The 26,606-nt window shown below is 53.5% G+C and overlaps 2 protein-coding genes across 2 annotated transcripts in view; one reads left to right on the top strand and one right to left on the bottom strand.

Moving 5' to 3' along the window:
* LOC132522444 (uncharacterized) overlaps nucleotides 1-26,135 on the top strand; it is a 255,962-nt gene extending 229,827 nt beyond the window's left edge. Inside the window, 11 exon segments of the mRNA XM_060153128.1 lie at nucleotides 5,825-5,964; nucleotides 17,105-17,284; nucleotides 18,214-18,390; nucleotides 18,463-18,642; nucleotides 19,993-20,225; nucleotides 20,510-20,639; nucleotides 22,327-22,458; nucleotides 23,436-23,679; nucleotides 24,348-24,425; nucleotides 24,971-25,062; nucleotides 25,065-26,135. Of these exon segments, the coding sequence (XP_060009111.1) occupies nucleotides 5,825-5,964; nucleotides 17,105-17,284; nucleotides 18,214-18,390; nucleotides 18,463-18,642; nucleotides 19,993-20,225; nucleotides 20,510-20,639; nucleotides 22,327-22,458; nucleotides 23,436-23,679; nucleotides 24,348-24,425; nucleotides 24,971-25,062; nucleotides 25,065-25,391 (1,913 nt within the window). The 3' untranslated portion in view covers nucleotides 25,392-26,135.
* FAM168B (family with sequence similarity 168 member B) overlaps nucleotides 15,141-26,606 on the bottom strand; it is a 49,531-nt gene continuing 38,065 nt past the window's right edge. The window contains exon 7 of the mRNA XM_060153131.1: nucleotides 15,141-15,534. The gene's annotated coding sequence lies outside the window, so the exon portion shown is untranslated. The remainder of the gene's footprint in view (nucleotides 15,535-26,606) is intronic.

Genomic DNA, 26,606 nt, shown 5'->3' with positions numbered 1-26,606 from the left:
CTATATATGGCCAAATTTTTTCATCACTCCCTGTTCCATTAAGCAATAACTCCCTGTTCCCCTCTCCTCACTCTGTAATCATTAAGCAGTAACTCCCTGTTCCCCTCTCCCTACAGCCCCTGGTAACCACTAATCTATTTTCTGTCCCTAAGAATTTGCCTATTCTAGGTACCTTATATAAATGGGATCATACAATATGTGTCCTTCAGTGTCTGCCTCATTTCACTTAGCATAGTATTTTCAAGGTTCATCCATGTTGTAGTGTGTATCAGAACATCATTCCTTTTTATGACTGAATAATATTTCATTGTATGTAAATACCACATTTTGTTTTTCCATTTATCTGTTTGATGGACATTTGGGTTATTTCCACCTTTTGGCTATTATGAGTAATGCTGCCATGAACATTGGTGTACTAATATCTGTTTGAGTCCCTGATTTCAATTCTTTTGGGTACATACCTAGAAGTGTAATTGCTAGATCATATGGTAATTCTATGTTTTGCTTTTTGAGGACCTGCCAAACTCTTTTCCACAGCAGGTGCCTTGTATATCTTTTCTGAAGAAATGTCTACCCAAGACATTTGCCCGTTTTTTTGAGTTTGTTGTAGTTGCTGTTGTTCTTGAATTGTAGGAGTTCTTTATATATTTCTAGATATTAGTCCCTTATTGGATATATGATTTGCAAATATTTTCTCCCATTCAGTGGGCTGCCTTCTCATTTTCTTGAACGTATCCTATGATGCACAAAACTTTAAGATTTTGACGTAGTCCAGTTTAGCTATTTTTTTTTCTTTTGTTGCCTGTGCTTTTGGTGTCATATACAAGAAATAATTTCCACATCCAATGTCATAAAACCTTTCCCCTGTTTTCTTCAAAGAGTCTTACAGTTTTAGCTCTTATGTTTAGGTCTTCGATCCATTCTGAGCTAATTTTTGTATACGGCATTAGGTAAGGACCTAACTTCATTATTTTGCATGTGGATATTCAGTTTCCCAACACTATTTATTGAAAAGACTGTCTTTTCCCCCACTGACTATCTTGGCACCTTTGTCAAAAATCAGCTGACCATTTCTGTGAGGGTTTATTTCTGGGGTCTCTATTTTAGTCTATTAGACCAATAGACTATATGTCTGTCCTTGTGCCAGTATCACACTGTTTTGGTAACTGTGGCTTTGTAGCAAGTTTTGAAGTCAGGTAATGTGAGCCCTCCAGCTTAGTTTTTTCAAGATAATTTTGAATATTCAGGGTTCCATATGACTTTTGAGACTCCATATGAATTTTAGAATAAGTTTTTCTATTTCTGTAAAAATGCCATTGGGATTTTGGTAGGGATTGCATTGAATCTGTAGATTGCTTTGAGTATTATTGTCATCTCAACAATATTAAATCTATTAACCCATGAACATGGGATGTCTTTCCATTTATTTAGGTTTTCTTTTTATATCTTTCAGCAATGTTGGAATTTTCAGTGTACAAATCTTTTGCCTCCTTGGTTAAAGTTATTCCTAAGTATTTTATTATTTTCAATGCTACTGTAATGGAATATAAAATATTTGTTTTCAAATTGTTCATTGCAAGTATATAGAAATAAAACTGATTTTTTTGTGTTGATTTATATCCCCCAACTTTGCTGGACTTATTTATAAACTCTAACAATCTATTGTGGATCTTCAGAGTTTTCTACATATAAGATTGTGTCATCTACAAACAGAAATAATTTTACTTTTTCCTTTCCAAGTTGGATGACTCTTATTTCTTTTTCTTGCCTAATTGGCCAGAACTTCCAATACTGTGGTGAATAGAAGCAGTGAAAGCAGGCATCCTTGTCTTTTCCCTAATCTCAAGGAAAAAGCTTTCAGTTTCTCATCATTAAGTATGATGTTAGCTGTGAGTTTTTCATATATGGCCTTTATCATATTGGGGACATTCCCTTCTATTCCTAGTCTGTGTGTTTTTATCATGAAATAGTGTCGAATTTTGTCAATGCTCTCTCTGCATCAACTGAGATGATCATGTAGGGTTTTTTCCCTTCGTTCTATTACTGTTGTATATTACATTGAATGATTTTCATATGTTGAACCATTCTTGTATTTCAGAAATAAATCCTAATCAGTCAAGATATATAATCCTTTTAATATGCTGTTGAATTCACTTTACTAGTAGTTTACTGGTATACTAATCCTCTGTTTAGAATTTTTGCATGTATATTTATGGAAGATATTTGTCTTCAGTTTTCTTTTTTTAATAGTGTTTTGTCTGGCTTTAATGAGTTAGGAAGTATTTCTTCCTCTTCAGTATTTTGGAAGGTGTGAGAAAGATTAATGTTAATTGTTATTTAAATGTTTGGTAGAATTCACTAGTGAAGCCATCAAATCTTGGGCTTTTCTCTGTTGGGAAGTTTGTGATTCAATTTCCCTGGTAATTATAGGTCTATTCAGATTTTCTATTTCTTCTTGAGTCAGTTTTAGTACATGTGTTTTTCTAAGAATTTACTCATATGGTTTATCTAATTTGTTGGTGTATAACAGTTCAGTTGTTAGTATTTTCTCATAATTCTTTTTATTTCTGTAAAATTGATAGTAATGTCCCCACTTGGCCAACTGATATTTGACAAAAGTACAGAAGCAATTCAGTAGAGGAAAGTTTTTTTTTTAGAAATAGTGCTGGAACAACTGGACATCCATAGGCAATAAAAATGAACCTTGACCTAAATCTCACATTTTATACAAAAAAACTCAAAATGAATCATAGGTTTAAGTGTAAAAGGTTTTAGAGGAAAAAACATAAATGAAAATCTTTTGGAACTAAGATTTGGTGAAGAGTTCTTAGATGTGACTCCAAAAGCATCACCCATAAAAGGAAAATTTGATAAATTGAACTTCATCAAAATTTAAAATTTTGCTCTGTGAAATCCTTGTTAAGAGGATGAAAAGATAAGCAACAGACTGAGAGACAATACATGCAAACCACGTATCTGACAAAGGACTCACTCATATCTAGAATATATACGGAACTTTCAAATCTCAACATTAAAACAATAAACAATAGAAATAGAAAATTGGCAAAAAACATGAAGACATACCTCACCAGAGAAGATATATGAATGGCAAATAGGCACATGAAAAGATGTTCCACAGCACCTGCCTTTTGGGAAATGCAAATTAAGACCAAGATGCAATATTATTATACACCTATCAGAATGTCTAAAGTATAAAACAGCGACAATACCAGATGCTGGTAAGGATGCTGAGAAACTGAATCTTTCATACATTGTGGTGCGAATGTGAAATGGCACATCCACTCTGGAAAACAGTTTGGCAGTTCCTTAAAAAACTAAACATTCAACTGTCATATGACTCAGCAGTTGCACTCCTGGGCAATCACATTTATCCCAGAGAAATGAAAACTTATGTCCACCCAAAAAACTGTACATAAAAGTTCCTCGTAGCTTTATTTGTAACAGCCTAAAATTGGAAACCACCCGGATGTCCTTCAATGGGTGAATGTTTAAAAAAATGTGCACATTTATTACATGGAATACTACTAAGCAATAAAAAGGAATGAAGTAAAAATACAAGCAACCACTTGGATGGATCTCAAGGGCATTTGCCTGAGTGAAAAAAGTCAACCTCAAAAGCTTACATACTGATTGCCGTGGAGGTTACACAAATCTACACAGGTGATAAAATGACATAGAACCATTTACATGTCTTGTACCAAGGGCAGTTTTCTGGAGTCATATGAAATATAATCATTGGGGAAAACTAGGTGAAGGGGACACAGGACCTTTCTGCAGTAGAGTCAGAACACCCTATACTGTATAGTTATTTCAAAATAAAAAGATTTTTTAATGCCTTAGAGGAAAAGGTATGACAGACAACTTTCAATAGACTGTAGTCTGTTTTAGATATGTGCTATGGTTACACTTTTTTAGAAAAGAGTCCTCATCTTGGGACTTCCCTGGTGGCGCAGTGGTTAAAGAATCCGCCTGCCAATGCAGGGGACACGGGTTTGATCCCTGGTCCAGGGAGATCCCACATGCTGCGGAACAACTTATCCTGTGCGCCACAACTACTGAGCCTGCGCTCTAGAGCCCGTGAGCCACAACTGCTGAAGCTCGCGCACCTAGAGCCCGTGCTCTGCAACAAGAGAAGTCACTGCAATGAGAAGACCACGCACTGCAATGAAGAGTAGCCCCTGCTCGCTGCAACTAGAGAAAGCCCGCGCGCAGCAACGAAGACCCAAACAACGCAGCCAAAAATAAAATTTTAAAAAAATTTTTCTAAAGAGACAAGACATGCCACAAACAGGGAGATTACACTTGTGGTACAGATGGGCATCCAGAATAGAGGGGGAAAGTGTAGTATATAAACTATACATACATAGAAATGTATTTTTACATTAATGATTATATTAAAAATAAACACTCAATAGACACTTCACATTAAAGGAAATACAGATAATCCATAAACATAGAAGATAAGATGTTCAACACATTAGTAAGCAGGAGTTTTAAATTAAAACTACACTAAGATCCCATTTCATACCTATCGGCCTGTCAAAAATGAAACTGACAATGCCCATCCCAAGAGTTGGGGGGATGTAGAGTTGGAAACATTCCTACACACTCTCTGAAGTCTAAGTTGATAGGATAGCTTAGGGGACAGTTTGGCATACCCAGGACCCAGGGATGCCATACCTAGGTGTCTATACCCAGGAGCATGAATTCACTCCACAGGTAACGGTTTCATCCAAGAGGGCGAAAATCTTAGCTATTACAATGGTTTGTGATCCTCCAAAGAGCAACAGGACTTTAAAATACATAGTATATTCGTGGTATTAAAATTTCATTGGGGTCAATAGGAAAACAATGTATAAAAGGCTCTTTGGGCGGGGGTAATAATGAAAAAGAGGTTGGGAAACTCTGGGAGAAAGTCTGTGATCTATGCCCAGGCGGTACGTGGATGTGTCTGCAGCACCATCATTTGTACCAGCAACAGCAGGGGAAACACCCGATGTTCTGCAGCAGTGCAGTGCACCTGCAAAGCTGCAAATACTCACAAAATGCAAGACTGTGCGTCAGGGAGACTGAATCATCACAACTACATGAGCTGTTGAGTAAAAAAGCCAGTCAGAGAAGAAAAGTTACTGGATGGTTCCGTTTATATGAGGTCAAACCATGCAAAACTCAACAGAAATAAATGCTAAAACAAAGACAGCCTGTATAATTTATAGAAAGCTTGAAATATTGGATATCTCTAAAGGAAAGAGAGGAGAATGGGATTGGAGTAGGATATACAGAAGGTTGAATTCTAAGATTCTGGAATTTTCTAAAACATGATAAGTGCCACAGGTGTTCATTTTATTAATTTTCAAACAATATTTGCATGTATATACTGTATATTTCTTTGGAGATATATACATATATGTTTAATAAGAAGTTGTTAGCATTTTTAAGGGCCTTATGCCATGTATGAGGTATGGTAAAGTATACTATGTATACCTGACACATTGGTAAGTGGTTTTGAATTGAAATCAACGGGAGGGGACTCGAGTGTCATGCCACGGCACATAGTTGTGTGTCCTTGTTTACTGAGCTGGTGGGGACCGAATGGTAGGTGATTTACAGTGATGTGTGAAAGTCGACCAGTGCACTTTTTCAACCAGACTGTGTTTTTGCAGCAAGAATGGTGTGAGAACCTGGCTCCCAGACCCTCTCCCTCCTCTTACAGAAGGAGCGTTTATCCCGGAAAGGCTCATCTCCTTCTCCGCGTGTCCCCTCCCTTGCTGCCCTTTATCAGTTGCTCTCTCTCTCCTTCCAGCCCTCCCTGATGGAGCTCTGGACACGGCACTCCGTGCGGACGAGGCAGGCAGTGAGGAGGACCTGTACGAGGACGTGCACAGCTCCAGCCACCACTACAGCCACCCTGGAGGGGGCGGCGAGCAGCTGGCCATCAACGAGGTAGGGTCAGGGCTGCATGGGTGAAGGGATGGGGCTGGAACGCACGACCTGGCCATCGGGGCGACGTCAGCACGCTCATGCAGGCCTGGATGTCCACAGTCTGTGTTCCAAGCAGATGACAGTGGCACCGGCGTGCACTCCACACAGGTTCAGCCTGTGGCTCTCACTTTAGAATGTGGTGTCCACGAGCAGAGCTTGTCAAATCCAGGACCCTCCCCTCTGCCCTCAAGGGGCCTAGAAGGAACCCAGAATAGCAGGTGTGGTACCCAGGACCTGTGATGCAACTCCTGTAACACTGTCCTGGATGGAAGAAGCTCTGCTTGGCAGGAAGGAGGCCAGGGCTTAGCCCCTGACCTCTCAACCAGTTGCCTGGGCAGGACCTGGGCAAGGCACGTGATTTCTTCCCTATTGACTCCAAGAGCTTAAAGAGTATTGCTGTTGCTATGACAACTGTGTAGTATATGTTACCACTTTTTACTGTTCCTACCTAAGCAGAAGAAATCAGTACGAAACTTTATCTAGGCGAAACTGGTCCCCATGCCAAGTCCTCCTTTTGTATTCTCCAAGGAAGGAGAAATTTCGAGACCTGGACGCTCCTCTGTTTTTCTCACTCATACTTCTATTTTCTCCCCATCTTCCTTTTCACTTAATTTGGAGAAGGCTGTTGAACATAATGTGGTAGGTAACTGGCACAAGCACATGTCCATAACAGCACCACACTCTCCTCTTGGCCATGATATAAATGTATTTCTGCTTCACTAAAACGAATCAGACCACCCACGATCTTGCAGAAGATTTTCCCCTCACGAGGAGGTCAGTGTACAAACAGTTAGCTTCTGACATTTCTGGAGCCCTTCGGGAGTGTGGTGTCCTCACTACCTACCTGACAGTCACCAGTGCACCAGCGCTTCCCACAGGCCCGGCTCTGAACGATGATTTAAAGTAGCCATTAAATAATGATTTCATCAAAATCCATGATGCATAAGGAATAAGCATCCAAATAAGTTGGTTTTTCCAATATATGAAGCCTTTCTTTAAGTGCTTCTCATAAACTATTTTGAATGGAAGGGGCTCCAAAATGATGTCATCTTAGTAGAATTCACAGAGAATGGTTTGCATTTTCTTGAAGATTCAGCCGCCCTCAGTCTTGGGGCCCAGCCATGGTGGGAGGCCATGTGGGGCAGGGGGAGAGTCTCTCACACCTGGATGGGAGCTCCTCCCTGCCAGCGACCAGGTGTGGAGAGCTGAGCAGGTAGTCCTCTGAGTGCTGAGCTGTAAAATAGGATGACCGTACAGTTACAGGAGGACGAACAAACGCAAGTAACGTGGCACGCAGTGGGCGGTCAACCTCCAATGACGCAGATGGTAATGAGGAAGGAATAGTAACATAAAGCTTTCTGTGTGGGGTTATCTGATTGGCCATCAGTGCTGCGTCGTTAGAGCTCTCGTGTCTACTTTTTATAGCTGTTCATCTCCTACCTAGTGGTGGAATCTGGTCCATCACATCATGCTGCTGGTGGGGAGGTGCCTTTTTGGCCCTTAAAAATGTGTCCATTCTAAGGTCTTTGGATGACGAAAGCCAAGAGCCAGGAGTGCTCTAGAAGAACAAGTAGGCTCTGGCCAAGGGCAATGAAGGCAGTTTAGACCATGAATTGTATAGGACCTATTTTAGCTGCTTAGAGAATTTGTTTCCTGTTTGGTTCAAAGGTCCTGCCTGGTATTTGAGGTTACTGAGTGGACAGCGTGGTGGTGTTGTACCTGTGTTTAGAGCCCTCAGCGCTCCCAGGGTGCTGGTCTTCCCTGGACCCTGGGCGAGCGCCCAGGGTAGGGTGAGGATGCAGCATGCCACGGAGGAGGACGGCCGGGCCAGGCAGCAGAGCCCCTCCAGTGATACAAGGCTGACATGGGGCAGGGGCTGGGCTGCTGGCTAGTGGAGGACCTGCTGCAGGTCATTCCCGTCTCGGGCCTCTGTTTCCTCTGTGTGGGGTGAATAAGGCCCCTGGGCCCCACTGGCATGTAGGAGAGTCACCGTGCCCAGGTGTACTGGGTAACCGGGAAAGGCTGTATTCGTTACGATTCCTGGGCAGCATTAAATAGATTCACCTTATCAGGAACTCCAAAGAGACATAAGAGGTGATTCTCCGATGACAGGCTGGTTCCCCCAGCCTTGCGGGATCAGCACGTCCTGCGCACAGCTCTTGCGTGTGAGGCAAGAAGGCTTACTGGTGGTTAGTGTGGGTTTCAGGCTTGGAGATAATAGAGGCAACACGTGTCAGAGAGAAGTCCACACTAAATAGCATCTGGCTTGCTCTAAACTCACACGTGCACTTGTATTTTCTAAGAATACGTTGGCGTCATGTTCTAAATTGGGACACTGTCTAGTTCCTGGTGACCTAAGGAGGGATCGCTCTTCAATTTGCTAAGCAGGAGGCAACCGAAACCAGCTGGCCTGAAGAGCAGGCGATGCAGGGGGGGCAGCGAAGCCCTTTTGTGTCCTGGGTACATGAGGAGCGTGTGTGTGTGACCACGTGAAGATCTAAGTGTGAGGTGTGCGCGTGTGTTTTGCATGCATGTGACACACATTTACTGAGTGTTTAGTGTGTGTCAGGCAGTGTCTCAGGTCTGGGACAGAGCTGTGCAGAGGACAACGTCCTGCCTTCCGGGAGCTGACCGCCGGGGTGACGGCAGGCACTGCACGTCTGTGTGTGGGCACCTGGCCTCGTCTGCATGCGCCGCAGTGGAAGGAGATGTCTTGTTCATCCTGTATCCCTTGCCCCTAACTTGTGCCTCGTGCCTTGTGACTGTCCAGTTCCTGCAGCATGAGTTAACGTCAGGGCCCAGAAGTGTCCCCTCTCCTTTCAGTATTGTCCCCGCCAGATGCCCGTGACCCAGGCCCAGGCCTGGGCCTGTCTGCCCAATTCCTCACCCCCCTCCCACCCTCTCCCTGCCTCCCACAGCTCCGGCCATGCTCTGCTGAGCTGGCGTCACCCCTGAGGTCAGGCCTGAGGACATTCTTAGCCCAGGGATTTTTTTTCTGAAGAGTTGAGGGCTGAAAGTAGGCAGTGTCTTTGGAAGACATTGTTCTTGTTTCTTTTTAACCTCCCCACCCAAAGTTGTGAGATGGGACCGGCCCCCAGCCAGGAGGCCTGGGGTCTCCTGGTGCTCAGCCACCGCCCTGCAGATTGCAGTCTCCCCTCCGGGCCAGGCCAAGCTGTGCTGGAGGACGGCACGCGTGTGGAGCTGGGCTTCCCCTCAGCTCTGCCCACTTGCTGCACGGAGCTGAGGGCCTTCGAATGTCCAGCTCCCCTCCAAACACCTGTGTGTAGACCTGCTCCAGGAGGGCAAGGGGGCGCTGAGGGCAGCTCCTGGATCATCCTGCGGAGAGAGGATGACACCCAGACTAGAGGGCAGACAGACATAAAGCTTGTCCTCCAACCTGGGGCTTCAAGCGTAAAAGGAGCTTTGCCGGTAACTCGGCCAGCACAGCAGGTGGGAAGCCGGACTGGCCCGGCCCCCCAGGCCGTGGGGTCACCAAGGACAGAAGACAGTCTGGCCATCCACCTACTCCCAGCACTTCTTGGTGGAGCATTTAGAGAACACCGCAGGATGCGAGGCTGGCTTGTGACCACCCCTTCCTGGAGGCAGTCTGACCCTCCATCCAGGAGTTTCTGCCTTCCCTGGTGCCTGTGACCCTGGCTGTCTGTCCCCACACCTGACTTAGCTCTTGCACCCCCTCCCCGGCCCCAGGGAGGAGCCCAGTACTGGTCAGGGCTCCAGACCCCTCACGCGCGCCCTGAGCTGGGTGACAAACGGACGTAGGTCTCCGAGAGACGGGGCAGGAGCAGCTCGAGGCCCCAGCGCCAGGCCTGCAAGTGCCCATGGCCAGCAGCCCAGAGCAGCCTTCCTCTTCCCTCACCCTCCTGAAGCCATGTCCCGGACACCTAGGTCACCCCCCTCCACGGCAGTCCTGCTCCTCCCAGACCTACACACTCACCCAGCTAGCCTGACGGGCCAGGCCCTGCTGCCTCTTCTACTCCTCCCTGGCTTGGATCCTTTCAGCCTGAATCTTTCAAGGGCCTACGCCTTTGTTTTCAAGCTTTTTTGGCTTTGTTTTTGGTCATGAAATACACACACAAATACTGTTGCTACTATCTTCCCTGCCGTACACCCAGATCACCGGGATCTGAAGGCTGGGTGCCCCGGGGTGGGGCAGAAGCCACCTCTCAGTCCCGGCCCAGGTTCAAGGTTCTTCTGCCACTTAACGTCTCCTAGGCTGCTCAGCTGCACAGGGGACACAAGCGTCATCCCAGAGCTGAGCCGTGGCTGAAGTCCTGAAGCTCGCCCCCGAGGCCAGGCAGCAGCAGGAAGGTCCTGCAGACCCACAGCGCTCAGTGCTGCGCCGACCAGTGGCTTCCTGGAACCACCCTGACTGGTGGCCTGAGGTCACACAGCCCACCGTGCCCTCCTTCCTGGGTGTCCGATGGCTCTGCAACCACAGGGGCACAATAACTCAAGTCAGGGGTCCGAGCCACACCCCACCAGAGGCGTCACACAGTCTTACCAGTGCTGGGATTTGGGGCAATAGGGAGTCCCCACAATCCTTGTGAGAGCTTGAAGGGAGGAAATCTTGAGCCAGTTATTTGAAGAACTGGGCAGGAAAAGAAGACTCTTTCCCCCAACTAGACAGATAGGCCCAGTTGAACCTTCCGATCTGAGGGGGGCAGACAGCCTCTCTGGACACATCCCAACCCTCCTCTGCCACACACACAGGTACCCACCTGCGCACATACATCCCGGCGTCCACTTGCACTCTTCAGCAGGATGGTGACGTCCACAGGTACCGTCGTCTCTACTCACTCACGTGCATGTAGAGTTGGCACACACACGGGGAACCTGAACATACAGCCACCCACAAGGGAACACCCAGTCTCTGCACGTAATCCCTCCATGGGCTTCTCCTGCCCCAGGAGCCTCAGAGCTGAGCATGGAGCCTGGAAACCTCTGCCCACTTCTGAGCTGCTTTTCAGTCTCCTCGGCCCCCTCAGCTGCTGCCTCCTGACCCATCAGAGGGGCTCGGTGACCGTGACAGAGCTCCTCACTGTGGATGGAATGACAGGCTTGCACATGAGCTCTGAGCCCTGCAAGGTTAAGGTTGCAAGCTCTGTCTGGGAGGCAGTAGAAACCCCCGGGTACCTGACATAGGGTTTTTTTCAAAAGCTGCTGAACCACGTGCAGAAGAATGCAATTGGACCCTCAAAAATCAACTCAAAATGGGATTAAAGACTCAAATGTAAGACCTGAAACCATTAACCTACTAGAAGAAAACAGGGGAAAAAGCTTCTTGGCATTGTTCTGGGCCGTGATTTTTGTATATGACACATTTGAAAAGCACAGGCAGCAAAAGCAAAAATAGACAAGTGGGATTGCATCAAACTAAAAAGCTTTGCACAGTAAAAGAAACCATCAACAGAGTGAAAAGGCAACCTATGGGGTGGGAAAATATATTTGCAAACCGTATATCTGATAAAGGGTTAATATCCGAAATCTCTAAGGCACTCACAACTCAATAGAAAAAAAAAAAAAGAACCCAAAAAACAAACCAGAAATAATAATAGTAATAACCCAATTAAAAAATGGGCAAAGAGACCTGAATAGACATCTCTTAAAAGAAAATGCCCAACGTTACTGGACATTCAAATATCAGGGAAAGGCAAACCAAAACCATAATGAGACATTACCTCACACCTTACAATGGCTATTATTAAAAAGACAAAAGATAAGTGCTCTTGAGGATGTGGGAAAAGAAACCTTACACACCGTTGCTGGGAATGTAAACTGGTGCAACCACTTTGGACAACAGTGTGGAAGTTCCTCAGAAAGTTTAAAATAGAACTATTATACGCTCCAGCAATCCCATTTCTGGATGTATATCCAAAGGAAATGAAATCAGGATCTTGAAGAGATATTTGCACTCCCATGTTCACTGCAGCATTATTCACAATAGTCAAGATATGGAAACACCTAAGTGTCCGTCAGCGGATGAATGGATGAAGGAAAATGTGGTATATATATTATTCAGCCTTAAAAAGGAAGGAAATCCTGCCCTTTGCAACGAGGTGGATGAACCTAGAGGACATTATGCTAAGTGACACAGAAAGACAAAGACTGCATGATTGCACTTATATGTGTAATCTAAAAGTCAAACTCACAGAATCTGAGAGTAGAGTGGCTGCCAGGGGCTGGGGGAGAGAGAAATGGGAAGATGTTGGTCAAAGAGTACAAAGTTTTAATTACGCAAGATGAATAAGTTCTGGGGATCTCATGTACAGGATGGTGAGTATTGTTAACAGTACTGTATTGTACTTAAAATTTGCTGAGTGGTTAGTTCTTGAAGTGTTCTCACCACACAGACAAAACGGTAACTCTGTGAGGAGATGGAAATGGTAATCCAGCCACCACAGTGGCTTGATTGTGGTGGTCATTTTACAGTGTATATCAAGTCGTACACCTTAAATATATACAATTTTTGTCAATCATACCTCAGTGAAACTGGGGAGGGAGGGTTAGCGGCTGAAGAAGCCAGCGGCTTTCCCATAGGAACAAAATGCCGCTCTGATGGGCAAGGTCAGTAGGAGAGGTTCTGAGTCAGGGCCTTTCTGGAGCATCTCAACACGGATCCACCCGTCTGTCCAGAGTTCAAATTCCTGGACGAGTTTATGACAGAGCAAATAGACCTTTCAGAGCCACATTTACTCATCTGTGCTGTCGGGGCCAAGGGCAGCCCTTGGTGTTAGGACTCAGAACCCCTGGCCCCCGGCACCCTGAGCGCCACCGTGGTCATCTATGCGCCCGGCCCGCGCGGAGCCAGGACCGCGGAGACCCCTCGGGTGGAGGCGCCCCGGGCCGAACGCGGCGCACGCGGGAGCCGCCCGGCCCGGCCCCGCCCCCGGCCCCGCCCCCGCCGGCGGCCGGGTCGCTGGGCCGGGTCGTGGGGGACGTGGCGCGCGCGGCGAGGGAGAAGCCCCGGCCCGGGGAGCGCGGCGGCTCCGCCCCCGCTCTGGGCGCTCCGGCAGCCCCGCGGCCGCCCTGTCGCGGCGGGATCCCCGGGCGCGCGGAGCCGGGAGGCTGGGCGCCATGGCCAGAGCCCCGCAGTCCCGGCGCCGCCCAGCGCCGCCCGGGAGCGTCCTGCGCGCCCTCCTGCGCTGCAACCTGCCCCCCGGCGCCCAGCGCGTGGTGGTCTTCGCCGTGCTGGCGCTGCTTGTGCTCATCAATGTCGTGCTGATATTCCTGCTGGCCTTCCGCTGACCGCCGGGGTGAGTGGCGCCGGCGTGGGTCCCCTCCGCCGCTGCGCGTCTTTCCTGCCGCCCGGCTCCGGCTGTGGCCGCCCCAGCCCCAGCTGCCCGAGGCGGGGCCCCGAGAGCCCTGCACCGCCCCACGAGGGGAGGCCTACACCTCAAACCCGTGCGCTGGGGCCCGTCTGTGTGCGCGTCCCCCGGGGCACGGCCGGGTGGGTGACTTAGGGGCGCGGTGACACATGTGCCATGGGGTCCTTAATGTCTGTCTCGTGTGTGCGTGTGCGTGTGCGTGTGCGTGACTGAGGGTGCAGATGCCGCTGTGGCCGCAGCTGTCTGGTTGTCAGGGAACCTTGCACATGTGACCACCGTGTGAGCGGATCTGGACATGCCTTTCTGTGCGGGTTGAGAGATGTCTGAGGATGAGTGGGCTCCTCTGCTTATGTTGCCTGCAGTTGCTTTTCCCACTCTAGGTGTTAGATATGTGGTCTCAGTCAGCGTGCCCCCCACTGCAGGCAGGCCGCCCCCCACCCTGCCCCTTGCAGGTGGGCACCCCTGGGCTGCGTGTGCGGGGGCCCGTGGGATCTGCGTTGTGTTCCCAGACTGTCGGCATGGACTCCTCCACCAGCGTGCATGTGTGAGACAGCTGGGAGGTGGGGCAGGGTGGGGAGGGTGGGGGCGCTTTGAGGCAGAGCCTGGCTTTCCCAGCCCTGTCAAACTCTCAGAGGCACAAAAGGGGATCCAGCACCCTGTCCCTGGCTTGTCTTCGTCCTGAAATTGCCCCCCGCCGTCCGGGACAGTCCCCTACCTGCCTCCACATAAACACCCCATACCTCAGAGCCAGCATATGCTCCCCACTGCCAGGCCAGGAGGGAGCCCGGAACCCTCGCCCCTGGGCCTGCCCAGCCTGAGTTTTGGCTTCAGTGCAGCTGCACCTCAGACAGAGTGCCAGGAAGGGCCTCTGTCCAGAAGCCCACCCAGCACTGGCCCTGGCAGCCTCCAGGCTGTCCTGAAAGCGGAATGTGTCTCTGACCTCTTGGAGCTGCATCTTGTCTTAGTGACGTCACATTAACGGTTAATGTCATAGCTGTGCCTTGTCTGAGCACCTCCTATTTGTGGATCTACACGGGAGACTGGTGACCCAGGTACAGCACACTGTTACTCTGGGTTCTGATGGGGACCGAGGCACAGGGATATCAGGGGAGTTGCTCATGGCTGTGTGTCTATCAAGTCCCCTGTGCCCAGCAAGTCGCTGGGACAAGGAAGTGACAAAGGTCACCCTAGCCTACCCCCTGCCATCAAGGGCTTCTAGGTGACGGGTCAGGATGGGTATGGGGGCTTGTCCATAAAGGCGTAAGGAAGCCTGCCCCTTTGCCCCACACCTGGAGCCCTTCCCAAAGCTGAGCAGGAGACCACCTGCGGAGGACCCGCACCTCTCCGCAAAGGCTGGCGGGATAAAGCGGGAGCAGGCAGGAGGCACTGGGCCATGCGAGCGGGGATTCTGCTCAGGGCTCATTTGAGGGAAGGTGGGGACAGGGGGAGATGCCTGACCTGATTAATATCATGTGGGACTAACCTGGGACGGGAACGGGTCAGAAGCTGGGCTGTGTGGGGTGTGTCTGCAGTGCTTCCTCCCTGCCTGGGCTCTAGCAGTGGGGACTACCTCCACGCTGTCCTGGAGACTAGCGCGTGCAGCTCATGTGACCTGAGGATGGACGGCATCCGCTTGCGATCTAGCAGATTGTTCTCAAGAGATCAGAGTGTAGCATCCCACTAGCCAGCCTGTGAATGTGCACTGGCAGGTGCGTGCCGGAACAGGGAGTCTCAGAACACCCACTTCCCCAGGATGAAAACTACAAAGCTTAATAAACCAGAAGTTTTGTTCCCTGCCAGATTCAAACCTCAGGTTACGAAAGCAGCTCCAGGGGTGAACCCTCCCCAGTCTCCGTAACTCATCACTCAGAACGTACAGGCCTTCCCAAATAGTCTCCATCCTGATGGGCCAAGTCACCCTTGGTCACTGTCCCTGTACGGGAATGTTCACCTGCAGCCACGTCCTCATTGGCTCAACTGCACCACCTTTGAGCCACTCTGCTTCCTCTTGGTCTAGGGCCAGATCCTCTGAGGGCTGGATGGCAGCCTGCTTGTGCCCGTGTGCCGGCTGTGGGCCGCCCAGCCTGATGCCTGCTCCCGGGCTGCAGCTGGCCAGCTCTTCTCACGTGGCCTCGCTGAATCCTCTGGTCTCATCCTGGCCGCACTGCAGCCCGGAGGTTTCTCCCTGCAGAAGAGGACAAGCCTGTAGTAGGTCTTCTTAGCTGGGATGAGTACAGTGGTTTCTTGAGGAGGCCTGCAGCCCCCAGGATTAGCCCAGTGCTGTCTGCCCAGGGTCCCTGGGTGGGCCACGGGAATCTGCAGCCCTTGAACAGCTGCTGCTGTGAGGATGGGTGTACACATAAGCTGTGGATTATTCTGAAGAGTGGTTTCACTGGGGTTTGGAGCAGGTTTAAACCCAAGAAAACATGAAGAACCTCATGGTGGTTTGTGAGCGTGCTTTCTCAGGCCCTACCCTGGAGGAAGGGCCCAGCCTGAGTGCGCTCCAGTACCCAAGCACCCCCTGCTTCTCACCCTGTCCCTTTGGGGTGCCGTGGAGACAAGTGACTCCCCGCTGGGCAGCAGCTCAGAGGAGGAAACAGCACAGAGGCCGTGTCTGGTGATGCCCCAAGGCCTTGACTGCTTAGCCAAAGAGCCAGCTCAGGTCTGTGACAGTCAGAGCCGACACCTGGTCCCAGTAGCGAGGGGCACGACCCTCACCTCCTGGGCAGCCCCCAGCCCACTGCTCAGGAGGTGGGCTGCCCGAAGCTCACAGAGCCACTCGTCATTCACGGAGTAGACACTCAGCCCACATTACATGAGCAGGGAGGAGTCAGCCCAGTGCAAAACGGAGCTCTGAGCACAAGGGCTGCCTGGGAGGGGAGCGTCCCTCCTAATGCGATTTCTGATCATGCGGGAGGGTGGAACCACGCCAGTCATTTCCAGAGAGAGAAATTAATATAGAGAATTGTCAGCCAGGTGTAAAGTGGGTGACTCAGTCATGAAGTGCTCAGGAACAGCCCTGAGGTTTCTGTGACAGAGGTGGCAACTGCGAGATGTTCCTTCCTCTCTAGAGCTGGGGAATGAAGGAACTAGACTGGAATAATTAAAACTGAGAATTCTGTGAGCTGGAGGCCTAGAACTCTGAGGGGGGGGCTGCTCAGCTGGTGCCGAGGGGGCCCAGACTGGCTCTGCAGGCGTTCAAAAAACACTGCAGACCGGATCCAGCTACTGCAGTGGCTGGGCACCAGCAGACCTGGGGAAGCGGTGTTTGCTGCTAATCAGGTGGTAGACTGCAGGTCCACAAGAAGCCACTAGGAAGGAGCAAGCCCCCTCCCTCTCCAGTTCTCAGGTCCCCTCTGATGCCACAGGGGACGGCCGGCACAAGCAGAGATGCAGCCGGCAGTGCCCCAGGCCAGCATCACGGAGCACAGCAGAGACACGGGGGAAGCTGAGAGGCAATAGTTTAATCACGGCCCGGGGGGACGGGAGGAAGGTGTGCCCTGTGTGCAGGAGGGGGCAGCATGCTCGCCCTCAGATTCTGTGGCTCCCCAGGATTCTAGCAGTCAAGGATCAAGCTCACCGCCAGTCTAGACATGCCCTGGGCACAGCCCTGCCTCCCGAAGAGCGGCTGGCTCGAGGGAGCCTCCGTCCGCCCCTCTGTACCACGAGTCAGGATCCCCCCTTCCCAGGGGTGGGGGACAGAGGGCAGGAACACCCTCACCCCTGTGACCTGCCCTCCCTGGTTCTCTCCACAGCTCATCAGTGATGGCAGTGTGGTCTGTGCTGAAGCACTCTGGGACCATGTCACCATGGATGACCAGGAACTGGGCTTCAACGCCGGGGACGTCATCGAAGTAATGGATGCCACCAACAGAGAGTGGTGGTGGGGCCGGGTCGCTGACGGCGAGGGCTGGTTTCCAGCAAGCTTTGTGCGGGTACGCACTGGCCCGAGCTTCTCCTAGCCCCGTAAAGAGGCAGCTGGCTCTGCTCAGCAGTGCAAGCCTGAAACTGCTCTGGGGTCTGGGGTGCTGTGTGTGGACCTCCCACTCATAGCTGCGCTGGGACTGCAGGCTGGGGGCTGGGTGGGCAGGTGGGTGTCGGGAAGCCCAGCCTGGGAATCGAGACACAGCCTTCCTCCTGCGCCACCACCAACTCCATCCCTGCCCCTGCCCCTCCCTCCAGGAGTCCTCAGCGGCCAGTGAAGAACGGGTCAGAAAAGTGTCCCCTCCGGGCGCGGGGGGGTCTGTGTGTTAGAGTACAGCCGCCACAGCCAGCTGGGCTTCCCAGGCATCTGCAAAGCGCTGTGCAGACCATCTGCGCGGGGCATCTCAGTTCTAACTTTCACAACAGTCCTGGGATCTGGGAGCCATCGCTACGCCTGAGGAAACTGAGGCAGGGACAAGCTAAGTCTTTAACCCAAGAGATCATGGGAGCGAACCCAGACCTAAGGCAAGGCAGCCTTTGGTCTCCAGGGAAGGAATCCAGGCGCAGGCTCCAAAGCAGGCAGAGGGCCGTGGGGAGGGGAGTGCTTCTCCTGCCCCAGACCTCCCGGAGGAACAGCGCTCTCTGCACCCGGGGCCTTTCCTAGTTACAGTCCCAGAGCTGGCAAGGCCACATCACCCGTCTGCTTCCTTCACAGCCCCTAGAGGGCCCAGTATGAGCAGGCGCTGGTTCAGAGGCCCTGCAGTGAGCGTGTGCCCGGTTCCGAGCACTATGCCTCACAGAGCCGAATGTAAGGGGGAGGCCGGGGAACGGGGCGCCTTCGGACCTGGCGTCTCCTGTCCTTGCGGGCACTGTGCGGGTGACGGAGCGGCTTCCTGCCCCTGCGGTCCCGAGGGACGCTGACCGGCCGCGTTGCCTGCAGCTGCGGGTGAACCAGGACGAGCCAGTGGATGACGCGGCGCTGGGGACCGGGCACGGCGGGGCCGGGCACGGCGGGGCTGAGGCGCAGAGCAGCAAGGACCAGATGCGGACCAACGTCATCAACGAGATCCTCAGCACCGAGCGGGACTACATCAAGCACCTGCGCGACATCTGCGAGGTGAGGCTCGCGGGCTGGCGGGGCTGGGGGTGGAGGGGACCCGGAGGTGAGCCTGACCGCCCGCGCCCCCAGGGCTACCTCAGGCAGTGTCGCAAGCGCGTGGACATGTTCAGCGAGGAGCAGCTGCGAACCATCTTCGGGAACATCGAGGACATCTACCGGTGCCAGAAGGCCTTCGTGAAGGCGCTGGAGCAGAAGTTCAACCGGGAGCGGCCACACCTGAGCGAGCTGGGCGCCTGCTTCCTGGAACACGTGAGCAGCCCGCCCTGGGACCCCGCCCCCGAGGCCCTCACCCTGTGCGGTAGCCCCTGAAGCCCCCATCTCTCTGCTGGGGGCTCTGCCCTGCCCCACCATCCCTGGCCCCCGACCGCTGTCACCCTTCCACTCTGCTTTAGAAGTTTCTCTGCTTCTGGGGGTCCGGGTGGGGTGAGGCGGGCAAACCAAGCTGGAGAAGGCTCCTTGGAGCAGGCAGGCCTAGGCTTTGGCCCCGGAAAGGATCTGCTTGGGACAGAGGTGGGCTGGGCCACCTGCTGAACACCCTAAGGGCTGTTCCTAGCGAATTCTGGGATTCCTCTCACAGTGAGCACACTGGAATTGAGGTTGAATTAGTTCTTACTTCCACTCTAAATGCCAGTTGACATTTTAGCCAAGGTTCATTGGACTCATCTGGGCTAGGTGGACTCCTTGTTTTCATCCCTCTCCTGTGGCAGTCATGTGGGGCTGAGCAGAGGATGCCTAGCTCAGCCCATCAGGGACAACCTGGGCTCCCTTCCGACTGCTAGCAGTGGGGGGTTGGGGAGGCCCTTCCACCCCTCTCCAGTGGCAGGAGGAAAGCTGAGGAGGGTGACCTCAGAAGCAGGTGGTGGGTCTGGGTACCTGAGTGAGTGGGGGAATTTGGGTCCCGTATTATTCATCAGGCAGAGTTGTGACAAGGGAATGGGAAACAGGGCATGTCTAACAGGCACGCTATCAGCATTACCCAGTGGGACCATCACAGCAGCCTGCCAGGCAGCCAGCTACCCTCCTTTTCCACCTAAGTCCACGAAGTCCTAGGTCAGACCTAGGTCTCCCTCTGGCTCCAGGTAGATGAAAGTTACACACAAAAGCAGGCACAGTGAGTCTCCCGTACAACACACACGCAACGTGGATCTATCTCTGTCACGTGGTGTTGAGTAAAGTTTGACAGCGGCTGTGTTCAGATGTGAGGCCAGAGCTTTGTGAGGAAGAAGCAAAACACTGGGCTGAGGAGGAAGACAGCCCGGGAGGCACAGCCGTCGGGGTCTCTCTTAATCTCCCTCTCTCTCCTTTTAGGCCGTGATATCCCTTCCTTATTAGTATCATTGATTTCACCCAGAAACCTGGCATACTGTCAAAATATCTGCTGAGGGCCCTGCAGAGAAAGCTAGGTGGCGACAGGCAAGCGCATGCCTGAGTTTTCTGGGGTCTTTCACGTCCCTGGGCACGATTCTGCGTGGCTTGTGCCCAAAGACGTAGGTAGACAGAGCCTGGGCTCCCTGAGCTGCCTCCCGCCCCCGCCCCCACACCGCCCATGGCCTGGTGGGGTCAGGAGGCAGCCGTCCTCACCTCCAGCTGTGCCCACAGCAAGCGGATTTCCAGATCTACTCAGAGTACTGCAACAACCACCCCAACGCCTGCGTGGAGCTCTCGCGCCTCGCCAAGCTCAGCAAGTACGTGTACTTCTTCGAGGCCTGCCGGCTGCTGCAGAAGATGATCGACATCTCCCTGGACGGCTTCCTGCTGACACCTGTGCAGAAGATCTGCAAGTACCCTCTGCAGCTGGCTGAGCTGCTCAAGTACACGCACCCCCAGCACAGGTAGGAGGGTGCTGGGGGAGGTTTGTTGAGGCTTTTAGTGTGCTGGGCACTACTGCGGGCACTGGGGTGACAGCACAGACCGAAACGTACAACAATTCCAGCCTTCGTGAGCTGTCCTTGCAGTGAGGGGCTGGGCTGAATAAAGTTGAATAGGATATTAAGTTCTGCTCTGTGCCTCTTTTATGGAGAAGATGGGGGTATGCACTTGATGGGTGGAGAAATGGCACAAGGGCACAGCCCCAGAGGGATCTCGTAAGCCCTCTTCCACCTCTGTTCCGCCCCAGGGATTTCAAGGACGTGGAAGCTGCCTTACATGCCATGAAGAATGTGGCCCAGCTCATCAACGAACGGAAACGGAGACTTGAAAACATCGACAAGATCGCTCAGTGGCAGAGCTCCATAGAGGACTGGGAGGTGAGGGCCCAACACCCCCAGAAAATGCCGTGGGGCTTGGCCTTGGCTTTAAAACCATGCTTGCCCCTGAGAAACCTAGGAGGGCGCTGAAGCAGGGGGCCATGCTCCTAGGAGCCAGCAAACAGGAGCTAGTGTCAGGAGGGAGAGCTGGGGCTCTGCAGGGCCAGCCCGGCCCGTGTCCGAGCCCCAGGCCTTGAGCGCTGCTCCCGGAGCAGGCCTGCTGGCCTCCTTCCTGGTGAAGAGCTCAGGGCACGTGTAAAATGCCACATGCTCCTCTCAGGGTGCAGCCAGCCAGCCTCTGGGGACAGGCTGGGCCCCCAAGTTCGAGTTAACTTCTGGGGCTCCCAACAGAAGGGGCCAGGCTTGCCACAGTGTGACCAGAGACGGATTGCCACCGGTCGGAGGAGCCTTCTGGTTCCGTTTTCCTGGCATACACAATCCCCTCACGTGGGCCAGTCTCATCTTCTAAGGCAGCACGGATGCCTGAACTAACGGCGACGGTCCTGTCCTGTTCTCTCCAACCCCGCCCACCAACCATAAAATCTGTGAAAAAACAAGATTCCTAGGCCCCATCCTAGAAATACGGAATTAGACTCCCTGAGAGGGGGGCTGAGTGTTTGATTTGTGTTTTGTTTTGGGTGCCTGGCTTTTGCTTTCCTGATGATTGGTTCTGAGGCCCAGCCCTGACCAAGGACCCTCACAAACTCACTTATCCCAAACTGAGTGGCTGCCAATAGCGCCTGGCTGTGGTTTGCATTTTCCTGGAGGAACTGGGCGCAGTAGGGCTTCATCTGAAAGTGTGAAGTCTGATGATAGGAATTCAGGTACTAAGTAACACTGAGCCAGAGGAAAACCTCCGAAACCCCTTTTAAAAGACAGGCCTCGGAAGTGACTTCCAGCCAGGTCTAATTGTTCTCTAGAGCCACACTGTCCAAAGTACCGTGTGAGCCACATAGGGAATTTTGTATGTGTTAGGATCTATCTTAAAAATGAAAAAAAGGGGCTTCCCTGGTGGCGCAGTGGTTGAGAGTCCACCTGCCGATGCAGGGGATGCAGGTTCGTGCCCCGGTCCAGGAGGGTCCCACATGCTGTGGAGCGGCTGGGCCCGTGAGCCATGGCCGCTGAGCCTGCGCGTCCGGAGCCTGTGCTCCGCAGCAGGAGAGGCCACAACAGTGAGAGGCCCGCGTACCGCCAAAAAAGAAAAAGAAAAAAACAGGTGAAACTAACTTTAATGATGTTTCGTTTAACCCAGTATATCCAAAATATCATTTCCACATGTAATCAACATATAAAATACCATTGGTGAAATAGTCACAGTCTTGATTTCATACTAAGTCTTAAAAATCGGTGTATAGTTTTCCTAAATGACACCTTGATAGGGATTAGCCACATTGCGAATGCTCACGCCACTGACTGCTGTGGGGCCTCATTTAACGGAGATGACCGACTCCTAGGCCAAACCGCCTTCTGACTCCACCCCACTTCCTCGGGCTTCAAGAGCAACCCCTTCCTCTATGGCCTGCTGCTTGCTGCAGACCCTGGCCCGACGGGGGCCGTGGGCAGGCAGGGCCAGTAAGGACCCCACCTACCGAGCCAGCAGTAGAGGCAGGATGCCGAGCCCAGCAGAGCCTTGCTCTAAGCCCCAAGATAGGAGCACTCAGCTCACGGCTCCCCTTGGGTCCCCCAGGGAGAAGATCTCCTGGTCAGGAGCTCAGAACTCATCCACTCGGGGGAGCTGACTCGTGTCACACAGCCACAAGCCAAGAGCCAGCAGAGGATGTTTTTTCTCTTTGACCACCAGCTCATCTACTGTAAGAAGGTACCAGAGTCACTCTTCCCTGCTAGATGCACCTGTTTAGAGCAGGAATGGAGGGAGTGAGGTCGAGGGCTGGGAGCAGCTGCCCAGAGAAAATGACACACACACACACACACACACACACACACACACACACACACACACACACACACACACACACACACACACACACACACACACACACACACACACACACACACACACACACACACACTTCCTCTCCCTGGGGCCCTGCTGCCCAGAGAAAATCACACACACACACATATACACGATTCCTCTCCCCGGGGCCCTGCTGCCCAAATGACACACACACACACACACACACACACACACACACACACGCGAGCGCGCGCACGGTAGGGGGCTGTCTACAGAGTGAGCCTAGTGGCCCAGGGACCAGAGGGTGGCCCTCACAGTCTGACCGGCGCGCAGTGCTGTTAAGAACACCCTCCTTCCTGAAGAGCCCCTGCTCGCTTCTCAAGCCAGCTCTTCTCTTCCTGCAAACCTCAGCTTCCCCTTCCCAACCCTGGGATCCTCTGTTCCAGCTGCCTCCAGGCCTCCTCTTCGCTGCTGGCTTCTACTCCCCTTTCAAAACATGGCACAAGTGGCTGGGCAGCCCTCCTGAGCGCTGGCTCTGGCCTGGCCTCGGTAGACTGATGCTCTCCTTTGCTGCGCACTGTGGGCCCTGGCCTGCTGCCTGTCTCCGTGGCTGCCTCCCCGTGAGGCTGGGGATGTTTAGAGACCCCCAGGCCAGCCAGTAAATGTTAACTCAAGGAGCGCCTCCTTCGCCATGGGTTCAGCATGTGGTCGTGGGCCGAGCCAGGCTCTCTCTCCCTCCCGAGATCACTTTCTGCAGCCCGCTGGCCCTTATGGTCACAGGGCAGAAGGTGAGGCAGGGCCTCGGACGCGGTCAGGAGGATGGTTCAGGCCGCGGGGCTGGGCAAGCAGGCGGGCCGGGGGGCTCACGGCGTCTCTGGCAGGACCTTCTCCGCCGGGACGTGCTCTACTACAAGGGCCGACTGGACCTGGATGGCCTGGAGCTGGTGGACCTGGAGGACGGGAAGGACGGGGAGCTCCATGTGAGCGTCAGGAACGCCTTCCGGCTGCGCTGTGGCCCCTCGGGGGAGAGCCAGCTGCTGTGCGCCAAGAAGCCCGAGCAGAAGCAACGCTGGCTCAAGGCCTTCGCCAGGGAGCGGGACCAGGTGCGGCTGGACCAGGAGACAGGTGCGAGAGCCCGCTTGGCCTGGCCCCACCGCGAGGGCCCACCCAGCCCTCCGTGCCCCCGTGCCGGGGAGCCGGCATGACCTTGGGACTGTGAGAGGCCGGTCTCACACGGGCAGAACCTCGGGGTTTGGCGAGGCTCTGGGACACGTCGTGGCTTTGGCCCCAGGCGTGGGTCACTGCCCCCCGCCACACGCGTGCACACACTCCATAGGGTGGGAGCCTCTGCTCAGTTGGAGTGGGAGGTGGGCGCCGGCCTCCAGAGGCCTCCCCCTGCCCCACGTGAGCACGGCATTCCCCTCCTGTCCTTGGGCCCCTGGCCATCACGCTGGGCGGTGACCAGGTCGGTTCTGGATCTGGCAAAGGAGCCGCCTCCACAGGGCCGAGAAAGGACAGTAGGCACCAGCCACGTCGGTGAGCCGGGCAGGGTGAGCGACGGGGCAGGGCGACGAGGGAGGCCGCCGAGAGGTGCACCAGAGCGCCCCTGCGGAGCACGTCCTCCGCCTGGGCGGCCGAGCCAGGCTGGTGGGGCGGGATGCTGAGCCCCCGAGTACCGTGGGCAGGGCCGGGTGCACAGAGACTGCACTGGTGCCAGGGCAAGAGGACCGTGGCGGGGGGAGGAGGGGGGTGTGGGAGGGCAGCTGTGGCTCTCATTTGTGGCCCCTTCTCAGGCTTCTCCATCACCCAGCTACAGAGGAAGCAGGCCATGCTGAATGCCAGCAAGCAGCAGGCTGTCGGGAAGCCCAAAGGTAAGCAGGTGGTGGTCCCACCTCCACCCACAGCAGCCCGGCCCAAAGCAGGGTCAGCTGGGCCTGGGTCCTCAGAGGTGCCCACTGCCCTTTGCAGGTCCGTGTTCCCAAAGGTTGGTGGTGAGGGGCCGCTGGTGAGGGGAAGCCTGCTTAGGCAGGCTTAGGCGGTGGATATTCCTGCTCTCCAGCCCCGCAGGCTCCCGGGAGCAGCACGGTGCTGTTCGGTGGCAGCTTTTCCTTCCCCAGGCAGGGCTGCTTCCTGGCAGCCGGCCTAGGCACCTCGTGGCAAGGAACTAACAGTCTGTTCCTACAGAAACGTTAAACGCCCCCCCAAGAGCAGCTCCAGGCCTCACGCCTTCCCACGCCCCCTGGCCATCCCCCCTGTAGACCACGGAGGGCAGCCAGCCCCTTGGGTGTGGTCAGCCCCAGGGGAGCAAGGGTGGGTGTCGGAGGCAGCCCGGGGACGGCCCGCTGCCCCCACAGGCTCTGCCCTGTGCCACCCGGCTCCCAGCACACCTCTGACCCCTGTTCTCTTCCCTGCCCAGCCCTCAGCCGGCCCTACTACCTGACACGCCAGAAGCACCCAGCTCTGCCCACCAGCCTGCCGCAGCAACAGGTCCTGGTGCTGGCAGAGCCCAAGCGGAAGCCGTCCACCTTCTGGCACAGCATCAGCCGGCTGGCGCCCTTCCGCAAGTGAGCCCACGCCCCGCCAGTGGCACCATCTGGACCTGCCCCGCCGGCGGGCCTCCAGCTTTTCCTCCCCGGCCTTCCTCTGCCTGCTACGCAGACTGGAGGTGGGAGGTGCGAGGTGCCCCCATTCCCGGTTTCCTCCCCACTACTGGGGCGCTGGAGACGCTGGCTGGAGAGGCAGGCCCCCAGCACGTGAACCTCCCGCCACCCTCTCGGCCTGTGCGGGGCCTCCTGGGAGCCACAGCTCAGAACCACCCACCAGGCCAGCACGTGTGAGAATGCCGCTTTGGACCCTCTTCTCGGGACATCTAATCGTCCCTCCTGCCCCTGGTTTCTCTGGGCAGGAGACGTCTCTGCCTTCGGCCACCTGCAGAGCCAGGCTGTGTGCCCCTCTGCCCTCCTGTTCTCCTTGCAGGCCCCCGGCTGGTGAACCAGGCAGCCTGTGTCCCTGGTGGGTGGGAACCAGGAATTCTGCACACAGAAACATCTGGCCCAGAGCCCACCCGTTTTTGCTTCCCAGCCCCTCTCTAGACACTCCTGGCTGCTGGACACCCTCTCTTCACTTGTGATGTGTTTGTTTATAGTGGAAAGAAAACCATAGTCAGCTGAATACTTCTGTCAGGGTTTGTGACCAGTCCACCTGTAGCTGTGGGGTGATTCCAGAACCTGGTTCCAGTATTTTTTGTTCAGATTTTGTTTTTCTAACGGTAGAGAAAGAGAATTGTTAGTGACACAGAAAGACTGCCTTACCCTAAGTGAGCGTGAGAAGCCATAAGGACTGAATTCCGTGGCCCGGCACCCAGGACTGACCCACCCAGAGCCTGGTGGGCATGTGGGTTGGAAGGAAGCCCACATCCCACAGAGGAGGGGCACCAATGAGTGTGGCCAGGGCCTGGCTCGGGGCACGGAGCCGCCCCTGTGGCCCACGGGAATTCAGCAGCATGTACAGTCACTCTTGCACTACACCTTCTCCAAGCCAGAAACCACATTTAATTTCATAAAGAAACTTGTGAAAAATAACCTGGCTGCCGGCCCTTGTTTTCTGTGCATTTTCTCGTCCCCTCGCCACTTATCTGTTTCTACCCCAGGCCTTTCCTAAGACTAGAGGAATGAGCTAGGCCCCCAGGGCTTTGGTGGACAGAGGCTTCAGAGAGGCTCCGGGTAACTGGGAGCTGTCTCAGCACCTCCCTGCCTGGCTGCTTCCAGAGTCAGTCTGTTTAGCTGAAGTGAGTTTGGGGGACAGGCAGTCCGTAATCTTTCTGGGTCTCACCTTCCTCCTTGGTGAAATGGGGAAGGATGTGTCTTCCTCCCAGGAGGACCCAGGCCACAGGACCACAAGAGGAGGAACAAGGGTGGCTTCCCTCCCCTTACCCACAACCTGCTACCTTCACACCCGTACATACTGCCCAGGTCACTGGGGCTGAGCCTGAAACCCCTGGACTTCCTAACTTAAGAGACACTACACCTTCCATCCAGGCCAAGCCACCTGGA

Source organism: Lagenorhynchus albirostris, chromosome 6, assembly GCF_949774975.1.
Source record: "Lagenorhynchus albirostris chromosome 6, mLagAlb1.1, whole genome shotgun sequence".
Taxonomy (NCBI): domain Eukaryota; kingdom Metazoa; phylum Chordata; class Mammalia; order Artiodactyla; family Delphinidae; genus Lagenorhynchus; species Lagenorhynchus albirostris.
Note: the sequence above shows the minus strand (reverse complement) of the source record. Positions and strands in the feature narration are given on the sequence as shown.